At 53.8% G+C, this 12,428-nt stretch overlaps 1 protein-coding gene across 1 annotated transcript; it reads left to right on the top strand.

Moving 5' to 3' along the window:
* Nucleotides 1-1,636: 1,636 nt before the first annotated feature.
* On the top strand, nt 1,637-3,604 carry SIX6 (SIX homeobox 6). Its single transcript, XM_086462612.1, has 2 exons — nt 1,637-2,208; nt 3,436-3,604. Exons 1-2 carry the CDS (start codon nt 1,637-1,639, stop codon nt 3,602-3,604), a joined length of 741 nt encoding a protein of 246 aa, XP_086318738.1.
* Nucleotides 3,605-12,428: the final 8,824 nt, after the last annotated feature.

Raw genomic sequence — 12,428 nt, forward strand, 5'->3', positions numbered from 1 at the left:
AAAAAAAAAGAAAAAAAACAACAAAGAAGAAAAGAGAAGAGGGAAAGAGACAATAACAAGATATCAAATTAAGAAGGGATTTCTTTGACAAGCCTTCTTGGGTAAAAAAATGCATTGCAAAGAGCAGAGGAGAGAACATATTGAGTTTAATTCAAAATATATGCTGCTTTTCCGAGCATGGTCCCTAATGTTCCCGGAAAGAAATTGCCACTGAGCAGCTATATGTAGAATAAAGAATGGCTTCTTGATTTCCCCCCCCCCACTTCTCTCCAGAAAACAAATCGCATCCTCACAGCTCAGAAAGTGATTTCACCTCTGCCCCGAGACGGCTGGAGGTCGCCCCGCTCCTCCGAAGGGGCGGCGGGGCGCTCACCTCGCCCCCAGCCCCACCGTCGGTCGCTCGAGGGGGGGAAAACCCGCGGGGAACGATCACTACTAGGTGATCAATATTTCAAAAGATTCCTGAAATCTGCTTTAAGCCGCTGTCCTGACCTACAAATGACTTCTCACTCCCCGCGACTATTCTCGGCGTCCGTTCAGGACCACTCAGCCGAACACAATAAGGTTTTCAATGTTAAAAAAACCCTAAATTATAAAGCTTTAGTTGAACGGAGAAGGGCGCTGGGCTCTTTGCACATAATTCCTCGTCTTAACAGAGATGAGAAGTCACATATAGGGAGAAGGGGGAGAGTTTTTCCCTAGATCGCGCCTCTTCTTGCGGTCTTCCCGCGGCATCCATTGTCACTGACACTCCCAGCATCACTGTCACTGTTGTGCAGCCGGTTTTTATCTGATTTCTCAGCTCTGCCTTATCCCCCCTCTCCGAACTCGGGTGCGCCGAGCTCTTGGCGTTCAGCACCGGGCCGGACCCCACAGCTTTACCGGGCAGGGTGTAGCAGGGGGGCCCGGCCACCCTATCGCGGGGGCCTCTCCCTCCAACTTTCCGACAGCAAACGGCAGCGGGTGCCGGGTACCCCCTTCTCCGCCTTGCACCCGGCCTCTCCCGGGGCGGGTGAGCTGCTCTGCCCCTGCCCGGAGCGGAGGGCGGCGGGATGGCTGTCCCCCGGGGAGCGGGACGGGACGGGACGGGGCGCCCCGGGGAGCGGGGCGGGGAACCGGGGCGGGGAGGTGCTGCCGACCGGCGGCGCGGGGCCTTGCCGCCGTGATTGGCAGCGGCTGACAGTGAGTGGCAGCCCCGCCATGGAAACCCGGGAGCCAATCTGCCGAGCCCGGCAGCAAATCAGCCGCTCCCGCAGCAGCGCGGCGGCGGCGCGGAGCTGCGCTTGTGCCTTTTCTTCTTTCTTTCATTTTTTTTCCCCCTTTTTTCTTTTTTTTTTTTTTTTTTGCCCTTCCCTCCCTCCCCCCCCCCCTCCCCCCCTCCCGCCCTCCCCCCTGCTCCATCCTCCTCCGCCTCGCCCCTGCCCACCGCCCCCAGTCGCCGGAGCCGCCGAACGCTCCCCATCGCCTCTCCGCCCTCCCGCGGCAGCTCCGCCGGTACCGGAGGAGGCAGAAGCGGAGCGAGAGGCGGCCGCCGGGGCCGCTGCCCGCTTCCCCGCCGCGGGGGTGTGCGCGGCGGCGGCGGGCATCGCCGGGGGTGCGCGGTGCGCGGAGCGGAGCGGAGCCCGGCGCCGCCTCCATGTTCCAGCTGCCCATCCTCAATTTCAGCCCGCAGCAGGTGGCCGGGGTATGCGAGACCCTGGAGGAGAGCGGGGACATCGAGCGCCTGGGGCGCTTCCTCTGGTCCCTGCCCGTGGCCCCCGCGGCCTGCGAGGCCCTCAACAAGAACGAATCGGTGCTGAGAGCCCGGGCCATCGTGGCCTTCCACACGGGGAACTACCGGGAGCTCTACCACATCCTGGAGAACCACAAGTTCACCAAGGAGTCCCACGCCAAACTGCAAGCCCTCTGGCTGGAAGCGCATTACCAGGAGGCGGAGAAGCTGCGGGGTCGACCCCTGGGGCCGGTGGACAAGTACCGGGTGAGGAAGAAGTTCCCGCTGCCCCGCACCATCTGGGACGGCGAGCAGAAGACACATTGCTTCAAGGAGCGGACGAGGCATTTGCTGCGGGAGTGGTACCTGCAGGACCCTTACCCCAACCCCAGTAAAAAGCGGGAACTGGCTCAGGCCACGGGACTTACCCCCACGCAAGTGGGCAACTGGTTCAAAAACCGCAGGCAAAGGGACAGGGCAGCAGCCGCTAAGAACAGGTAAGGTGCTGCCCGTCCCGTCGGGGCACAGCCCCCCCCCCCCCCCCCCCTCTTTAGGGAGGCTTCGCCCCCGCCCGCCGAGGCCGGGGGGCTGCGGGGGCCGGTGCGAAGATGCCGGCAGAGGCAGCGCGGCCCCGGCGCTGCCGCCAGCCCCACCTCGGGGGACGGGGAAACGAGCTGGGAAGTTTCTCCACGGGAAAGGCAGCGAGACAAAGTAGGAGCAGCTGGGGAAAACCCTACTTCTTTTTATTTATTTGTTTGTTTGTTTTTAATAGGGGAGGAGGTCCCTACCCGGACTCCCCCTTGGCGACTTTTGGGGAGAGAGATCACCGGGGCACTGCGGCCGGGGAAGCTGCCGTGACCCCGGCGGGACCTGGCGGCAGAAGGGCTAAGCGGAGAGAAACCCCCCTTCAAAGTTTTGCCCGGACATATAGATACCTGTTTCATGTATGTCCGTCTGGAGCAAAGCCGGCAATGCCCCTCTGCGGGCCCTGCTCCTTTTCACAGTGCTGCCTTGCCCTAAATCTCCGCCAGAGCCAGCCGGGAACGTTTCTTGGGATAATTTCCTTATTTCTCTTCTCTTCCTCCTCCCTTTTTTTTTTTTTTTTTTTTTTTTAATCTCAAAGGACAGAATCACGGTTCTAAATGCGCGGTGTTACCCCGGCACTAGCGGCACAAGCCGGTCCCCCGGGAAGCGGGGAAGGGAGCAGCGTCCCCCCGTTATCTCCTCTCCAGGAACCCGGGGGACACTTTTCCACTCGCCACCCCCCAGCCCCGCCGGCCACTGCGGGCAGCCGGGCGGCCGCACGTCGGGTGAACGGGGGCTGTCACCCGCAGCCCCTTTTCGCCGGCTGAGAGGGAAGATGTAAGGCCTGCTGGAGGGGAACAGCCGCCCGGGAGATGCTGCAGAGAATTACCGGCCCGTTGGATGAGGCCTGGTTTCGGGACGAGCTGCGGAGAGATGGGGGGGAGGACGGGGGACACAGCCGCCCCCCGGGTGTGCCGGCCGAGGAGCGGGGTTGGTCCCGGGGTGGGCACCCAGTTTCTCAGACAGATCCTCCAGCTTGTGATAACTGATGTGAGCTGGAGGTGGGGGCAGAGGCGTGGGGGTGCCGGTGGGGAGTCTCGGGGGAGGGGGGGGGGGAAGCGGGGAGCGGAGGGGCTGCCGGCCGGTGCCCGGGGCGCGGAGGGCCGGGCGGTGATGCTGTGTGTGCCGGTTCCTTGCAGGCTACAGCAGCAGGTCCTAACGCAGGGCTCGGTGCGCTCGCTGCAAGCGGAGGAGGAGAGCGGCGGGGAGGCGGTGGGGGCCGCCTCCAGCCCCGCAGCCAGCCTCTCCAGCAAAGCGGCCACCTCCGCCATCTCCATCACATCCAGCGACAGTGAATGTGACATCTGACACCACCGCCATGACAAACCGGGGGCGAACGGGAGGTCCAGCTGACCGGTGCCTGCCTGCCTGCCTGCCTGCCGACACGGCCGGAGCAGCGGGGCTTGCGATCGCCCGGCCGCGGTGGCCAAACCCGGGGTACGGGGCGCTCCCCAGCCACACGCCGCCCGCCCGCGCCTCCCTCCCAGTCCCGCAGCAGACTGCATTAAAAAACGTGACAAAAATCGTTGTCACCTTTATCTCGAAGGATTTGCAGAATTGATGCCTAAAAAAAATAATTAAAAAAAAAAAAAAGCCACAAAGCGTTACAACAAAACAAACAACAACAACAACAAAAAACAAATGCCAAGTTGCAAAATGTCTGAGCGCCTGCCCTTATCCCGCGGGGATGTTCCATGTTGAAAAGATGCTGTTCTTTTGGTTGGGTTTTGCTTTACTTTAAAGGGTTTTTTTATATATATATATAATGTCTATTTACTTATTTAAGGGATTGCTATGGTAGATTTTTTCTATTATTATTATTATTAATTATTATTATTTTTGGCTTGTTCTCTATGTGCACAGGTGACTTGTAGAGCATGTGCAGGACGAAACTGTATGAAGCAGCCTAAAACCATAATAAAATATTTGGTGAACGACCCTCGCATCTGCTTTGAAATGACGGTGTCGGTCTCAAGCCCGCCAGGTTACGCAGAGCAGATCTCCGAGGCCACGGGTATTTCAGCATCAGCTCGGCAGGAACCGAAATAGCCGAGTCCCCGGGACCGGGGGCGATGTCTCTGCAAGGCAGGGACCCGGGAGGGAGCGGGGATGAGGCGAGGGGAGCGGGGCCGGGGCTGGCGGAGAATGTGGGTGCCCGGGGAAGGGAAGGAGAAGCCATCGCCGCAGCTTCTCCTCCCCCAGGGACTGAGGCTTTTGGGATTATCGGCGGCGAATTTTCGGACAGGGACGAGAAAAAATGAAGGGGGGGGTGGGGGGTGGGTGTTGGAAAAAGGCGGCGGGGGGGAGAGAAATGGTTGGGAACAGCCCAGCCGGGGAATCCAAGCTTCCTCCCTCACCTGGCAAATGCAAGGAGAAAGTGAGGAAATAACAGCCCTCCATGCCCGGGAAGGGCCAGATCGGGGGCGAAATAACCCCAAATCCCGGCCCTTGAGATGTGCCCGGGGCTGTCCTCACCATCCACCTCCCTCGCTTTGTTTTGCGGCGGTTTTGCTGGAGGAGACCAAACGCCAGGTCTGAGGAGCGTGCTAAGCTTTTTCCCCCAGCAGAAGGATTTTATATTATACAATTTGACATTGATCTTTAAATCGCTTGAGCTGTGCTTTTTTTGTCTGCTCGGTCTCATCGCGTTTACTTCCCTGTCCTCAGAGGGATGCCTCCCCGGTAAGCTGATTGCTCGGTTCGTTTTATTTAGCAGGCGAAGCCTTTCTTGCGTCGGGGGAAGCCGGGCAGAGCTAACCCGCAGCGGCTGCGAGAAATGCCCCGGCTTCTGCCCGGCTCCAGCTCCCCTGCAAAGGCACGGAGGCGGCCGGGGGCGGGGGGTACAGGGGCCGTTTCAGCTCCGTGATAGACTAATTCAGTCGTGCTGCCTTTTCTCCGGAGGTGTACTCCAGTCTGGGCAGCGGCTTTTCCCCCTCTGCCTAAGTTTGCATTTTAAATCCGCTTTTCACCCCCGTGCATGTGCCTCGGGTTTCCTGACAGAGCATCTCAGGGCCGGGGCAGGTAGCAGGTATTGATCAGCTGTTTCTTTACAAGCAACTGTTTCCCTGGCGGGGTGTAATTCGGCAAATGAAAGCCGTGTTTTGCGAGTGCGGGAGCAGCCGATGGCAGCGGGCCCAGAGCGGGGGTTTCCAGCCCCTTTTGGGGGGACCCACCCGCGGGGGAGGGGCTGGAGCGCACCTCGCACCCCGACTCTGCGCCAGGTTTGTTGCCTCTTAAACCCCACCGGGTTTGTCCCCGACAGAGCCGTGCAATAAGAGGCCGGCTTTGCTGCTCAAACCTCAGCCGATGTGGGGGGCTTTGCCTCGGGTTTGGGGTTGGGGGGTTCGCTGGCGGGCAGCCCTTCTCACCCACGGGTTTTTTTCTGAGGGAGCAAAAGAGGTTTTCGCCTTCAAAACGGAATCGGCTGAAATACACCGTGTTCTTTCTTTCTTTACCCGGGAATCGGTGAAGGGGATTGCAATTTCCGTTGGTTTCTGCGGGCAGAGCAGCTAGCGCTTATTGTGGGGAATTCAAGCTTTCGAAAAGCGATATAGAGAGGCGGAAAATTATATGAAAATATAGCTTTCAAACTCTGAAAATGGGTTTTTTTCCTAACTAAAAAAGATGAAATTTGTACAAAAGGCAACGGCGCCGATATTAGATATTTCGACCAAGGGTTTCAGCGGTATCAAGGACGCTGGAGCTCCCGGGTGGGCTGTGGGGGGACCCTCCCGCGGGTACTCCGTGTCCCCAGGCGCGGCGAGGGCACAAACCATCCCTTTCCCAAGCAGCGGGAGGGGAGCAGAACACGGAGCGACCCTGGGAAGAGCAGCCCCGGTCCCCGGGCTTGCTTGTGGGGGAGGATCAGGAGAGCTGAGCATCCCCCAGCCCCGCTTATTCACCGCCCGAGCTCCGCAGGGGCCGGGGCCGCGGGGCTGCGCCGGCCGCCTTTGGCTACACCGGTAAGAACCATGGCAGAAAAATAGGGTGTTTTTTTTGTTTTGTTTTGTTTTGTTTTTTTTCCCTTGAAAGAGGATGCCCTCCCCCTGGCATTTTCATAATTTTTTTTTTTTTTTCCCTAAAAATCAGCCCAAGCCGCCGCCCTTCCGAGCCTTCGGCTGTTTTAAAAATAATAATAATAATAATCGGAGAAGAGGGGGGGAGCTTGTATTTACATTAAACAAAACGCTCAAAAAAGGGTCGCTGAAAAGTCTGCCTTGACCCCTCTCTCTCCGGTTTAACAAAGAAGCAAAATATTGTATCAAAAGTGAAGTGAATGGGGAGGGCGGAGAAGAGAAACAGCTTTTCCTCTCTTCAGCTGGTGGGGGGCGGGCGGGGAGAAATGTTTGAATATTTCCGTTTCTTTTGAGAAGCGGGGCAGCCCCGGGCAGGGCTGAATGGGAAAGTCTTGTAAGCGGGCCGGGAGGCTGTCAAACTGCTCAGAGTAATCACTGCTAATGAAGGGGTCTCCAGCCCTCCCTGGGACAAAGGATGCTTACGAGTGCTCGCTGGGGCTGAATAGCTAATAAGTTTGCAAGGGGGAAAAATGAGTGAGCTGTCCACAAATTGATTTTGCAAGAGAAAAAAAAAAAAAAAAAAGGAAAGCAAAAGGCTCGCAGGTTGGGCAGAGCCTGGCTCCGGTGCAGCTGGGGACAGAAGGCCCACTTATCCGGGCCGCATTGTCCCAGCCCCAGCACTGCAGAGGAGGGCTGCTGCTCTTTGCGGTGGAAGGAGGGCTGGGGGGTTGCAGGAGCCTTGGAAAAGCCACACCGCCCTTTCCAGGCTGGGAGCTCTGCCCCAGCTGCTGCCTGGCACACGCGGGTGCTCCCCGCACGCCGATCTTCACGCTCCAGTTCGCACGAGCCTTGCGGATCGCTCGTCCCAACCCAGTCCCGCAGCCCGATCCCACAGAAGGGAGTGACTGTTCCCTAATTGTTCTGCCACCGCCTTTTGCCCCTCATCTCATTTCATTCTTTGCAGAACAGAAAAAAGGGTGGCTGTCTGGAAAGCTATTGAATATTTCGCTGCCACCAGCACCTCGCTTGGCTGGGAAGGTTCCTTTACAAAGGGTCTGCCTTGGCTTTCTGGCCTGGGAGCTGGGCGGTATCAGAGGTTAGAAAGGAGGCTGGGTCCATTGGGAAGCACCCTTGTGTGACAAGAAGACCGTGTATCTCATAGCTGGGGGAAGCATGAGAGTGAGCTGCATTTTGGACCTTTCACGCATCCAATTAAAGGCTTGGAAGGATCAGACTCTATCGCAGATCCAGTTACCCCTGGCCGATGCAGGGGTAATACCATGAGAGAGAGCGTAATACTCCCCAGCGATGTCTGTACCTGCCTCTCGGCAATGCCAGGCCCTGGCTTTTTTATATTCATGTTAGTTCTTCCCTTTCCAGGAGAAGATCCAACTGTGTTTGCTGGAGGGGAGGATGGCGGTGTGGAAGGCCAAAATGGAAAGGGCACTATGGCGTGCAGAAGCTGCCAAACTTTGACCTGTCCTCTCCTCTGTCCCCTCCCCAAGGCCACCCTGCAGCCCCAGCATCCACAACGGAGCCTGAACCCTGGGCTGACCTTGGTGTGCCCCTGCCTGAGGGGGGCCCGGAGGGCGAGACCTAGCTGGGAATCAAGGGAAGGAACGTGTCATCTTAGATCCCCCGAGGGATACAGCACTTTGCACTCTACCGGCATTTATTCTCAGCATCAGGGTGATGGATAAAGCCCTTGGATTTATGTTCCCTTCTGTTTCAGGACAGGCAGCAAGAACCCCCAGAAAAAGGCCAGGAGGTGGCTTCTCTCCCTTCACCACTTGCTACATTTAGTCTAAGCCCCCCCCAAATGCAGAAATCCCCTAAACAGACGCCTTTAACCCTGCTACCTTCTGATTCTGTGACACGGACCTCTTTGGCACACACCTTCCCCTGCAAGAAATATGGTCTGGAGGAAAGTTTCCAACTTCAAACCTTATAAAAGCAAAGTGAGTTCACGTATTTGTCCCCTCTGGCATTTCCTAGAGGCGGGGGAGAGGCACTGTGGCTCCTCAACCCTACACACTTCATTAGTTTTCTCCTTACACTTAGCAGAGCAGTACCTGGTGCCACTTCACCCCACTGAAGTCAGCCCCAGAGCATCAGCCCTCACCATTGCTTCCTCTGTTCCTGCCCTAGAAAGCCTAAAAATGGTGCCGATCACCCAGTGCTCTCCCCTTGCAGCCTCTTCTCGCACTGCATAAAGTAAAACCCAAGGGACTTTTCTTGCATCTTGGTTTTGCCCTGTAACGCTCACCTAAACCCACCCCTGTGTCCTTCCATGCATATGCCTTGGGTGGGATCTGCGCCCTCTCCACTTATGGCTGGGGGAAAAACATCTTGTCTCCAGTAATGCCCAAGGAGGGGCTTGGTGGGACCTCCAGGACTCCCTCCCCACCATGCCCAAGCTGAATGAAGACGGAGATAGTGTCATACAAAACTGGGAGCTTGCTATCCCCAAAATCTGGATTTGCAGCTCACCCTCAGACGACCAGGATAGGCTTGTCGGGAGGGTATCCACATGGAGACCAGGCTCGTGGGGTGCTCTCTCTCTCCCCCAACATGCCTTCATCCAGCACAAACTCCTGACTGGAAAACATCAGGGTTTTAGCGGATATTTAGCTGATAGTGGGGTTTTAGCTCTTTATTGTCACAATAGAGACACGTCAGGGAGCAGGCAGCCACTTTGCCATGTCTGCCCTGTTAAATTATGTGTCCCGGCACTGCTACCCACTGGTGGGGGGCCCTGTTCCATGCTTTTTTGGCCTTCTCACCCTCCAGATAGGGTGGCTGTGTCCATACTGCCAAAGGGAAAGGCTCCACACCCCGTGCTAGCTATTGAGCTGGTCCCCAGAGACCATGTGGGACAGCTCTGCCTGCTCTGAGGCAGCCCCGTGCCAGGGACTCTTCTAACGTTTTAATAGGATAAGTGGTGAACCTCGGTGCCCTCATATGTGTTAATGTACAGATACAGCCAGACTAAATCGCTTGAGACATCCCAAACAGCCTAAAGGATTTAGACACATCTCTTTATTTCCATTTAAAGCTGTTCCTCCTGACACTTTTTTAATATTATTATTCGTTAGCAGTCTGATATAAAGCAAGGATGTGAAAAGAGAGGTTATCATAACCTAGCAGCAGGAGCAGAAGGGGAGTGTCCATTTGTCCTGAGCGCCCATGCCTTGTCTGTGCTTGCCTCAGAAGTTCAACCCCTCAGAAAACTTCACACAGGCTAAATGCAGGTTTCGGAGGGGAGCCTTGAGGAGATACACAGCCACTGCTGAGATCTGCATCTGCATCCACACACACAGGTATTGATCAGCAGAACGATCTTCTCAGCCTTTATTCGATAACTCCATAGTAACCTGCAATGACACGCTATATGGGGCTTCACTAGGACGAGTGGAGAGTTTTATTCTAGTGCTACCTTCTCTTTTTCAAGACCCATTGATTTCAATGGAGAGCTCTACAGCGGGAGAGCAGGACATGATTTTTTTCAGCTGGAAGACTTTTGCTGTGTTTAATCTATTTTCAATGACAGTTAGTGGTTCAATTCACAACAAAGACACCCCATTCCTCCAAATTTCACCTACTGAAATACATGTGCTTCTTCAGAAGCAATTCTTGAAATGCTTTCATACCACTTAGTTGTAATACCGAGGTAGCTGAGGACAGAATGACAGCTCTTCTTCTGGAACATCATATTGTAGGATAATTCCCCATTACAAGTGAAGCCAGCCATGTAGGGACACACAGGTCCAGTGTACTTCAAGCCCTTCAGAGAAACACAAGGATACACAACTGTTCTTTAAGGACCAAATGCTGTGTTTAGAGGCTGGGAAAAAAAACCTTCTCATAAACATCTCTATCAGGACATTTATACTGGAAATCGCTCTTCAGGCCATGTTGTTTCTTAAGTCAATTAGAAGACTTTGTGGGTTGTTCTTCAAAATCACCTTGGCTTGCAAGCGCTGTCTCATGTGCCTGCTCCTGTGCAGGTCAGCAGCCTGTGCCTGGAGCCACCGTGGGGATGGATGTCCCCAAAACTGCCACGAAGGAGACTGATCTCAGCAGATTGCCAGCACGGTCAGTGGGAGAGAGAAGTTCTCAGGTAGGTGACTCAGAGCACCTAATCCCACTCTAGTTACGCTAACACAGTAATCCAGCACTGTCAATCTGTCTCTGTTGCCTGGAGAGACGGTCCCACCCTCCTCCCCCTCCATCCTTAGCAGCAAGAAGATCTAGGCAGTTTTAACCAAGATCAGCTCTCTAATCAAGTCCACCGTCTGCGAAAGCTTGTCTCTGCCTATTGACCAGAGAGGTAGATGAGACTCCTGAGGCCAAAGTTGAATTTCTGTGAGTATTGTTGCCACCCAACCGGTGATCCTTTTTATCCCTTGACATCCCCAAGCGCTGAAGGAGCGATGCTAACCAATTTGGTTGTTAAGCTTAAACTGCTGGAGTGTTTCCCAGCAGACTTGTTTGGCAAGTCCCTCGTGGGTCAGAAATACTTCAGGGCTTCAGTGGCGGGATGTCTCCTGTAGGGAATGGCTCTTAAAATGATGCTGGAGTCACATTGGTACTTACGAGCAGTTCATAGTTCAAGGCCCGTTGGTGGATCTGCTCACACATTTCCAACTTTTTAAAGCTGTTTTTCCCAGTAATATTTCATTTTATTGCTATGCAATGCTAATGAACATTCCTATTACAGTATTGTAGCTGGTCTCTGCCATTCTCTTCTGGCTTTGCTTCTGCTGGAAACCCACTGTCTCCAGGAGCTGAGAGGTCCACAGACTCATTTCTCTGTTCCAAAAGCTCTTTGCTAAAGAGGTGAGCCACAGGAACTCAGCTAAAAATCTTCCTTACGGTGGCATCCTTGGTGTATGCAGGACTTGATGGATGTGGTTCTTCCCCCTGGGCTCTTGAAGCATTAGGTCTTGCCTTTCACCCATCCTTCATCACCCATTGACTTTCAAGTGTCTCCTCGCAAAACTAAGTGTTTGTAGGGCTGGGGCTTTAAACAGATGAAATATAAAAAATTAAGGTTTGTAAACCAGTCTCAGAGTAAAGTGAATGAGCTGCTCTGTGGCTTGTTTTTCTAGAGACAAGTATTTGTTCTGTTACTTATTGATGTTGCTAATTGCCATCTGAGGGTTTGGATGGGAGGGGGAGCAGGCTGCATTGCTGGATGCAGAGCCCTTCTGAGGTAAATGAGTTCTGAGAAGTAAAGAATTTGCCGTAGCGGTCCTGGAATATATGCCGCATTTCGCAAAGGCACCCAGTGCTCTGCATCTCCTTGCAGAGAGAGAGAGCTGCTGGTGCTCAGCTCCTTTATTTAGGAAGCCACAAAAAATAATTGGTTCATTTGAAAGTCCTGAATTTAAAAATACTGACCCAAGAGCTCAGGTTTGGGGCATGCTTGAAGTGAGAAAAAAATCCATTTTAAAACAATTTTTTTAATTTCACTTACTCTAGAAAATCAAATTTAAATACTTTGTCTCAATGAGGGATCAGAACATCCCAGCCAGGAAATGTTTGCTTTCCTGAACTGAAGACAAAAGTCTTCTCCCTCTCTCATGCCCACAGACATCACACACATATACACACAGAGAGGGAGGAGAGGGAGAAGGATACGAGGGAGGGAACTCTTAGTGTTCTGTCTAAACTAAACGTCCATTACAGAAATAAATGTGCTCAAAGAAAAAAAAACCAAAACATTGCATCCACATTAGACATTTAATAGGTCATTTCTTTACGTGTACAGTATACACCTTTTTATATAGCTGATATCTGTTGTATTGGAGCATGAACATTAACCTCCTTCAATTCACCTTGGTTTGCAAACTGTAAGAATCAATTCACCTAAGATGGATGTTCACATCTAGTTAGCTTTCTGCATTATCTCAGCTGGAGAGGTCACTAAAAATAGTTGTATAGCACTTTAAATTTTCAACAGGAAGACTTTATTATCGTTTAGATCCATCGTTGTTACTTTACCTACCATGGTTCTTCCAGCTGAAATAATGCACAGAGCTGGTAGTGGCTAAGTGTTTTCAGAGTTCATGCACTGATGAGCAGGACAGCTTGGACAATATCTGAATTACTAG

Source organism: Leptosomus discolor, chromosome 3, assembly GCF_034619465.1.
Source record: "Leptosomus discolor isolate bLepDis1 chromosome 3, bLepDis1.hap2, whole genome shotgun sequence".
NCBI classification, from domain to species: Eukaryota; Metazoa; Chordata; class Aves; order Leptosomiformes; family Leptosomidae; genus Leptosomus; species Leptosomus discolor.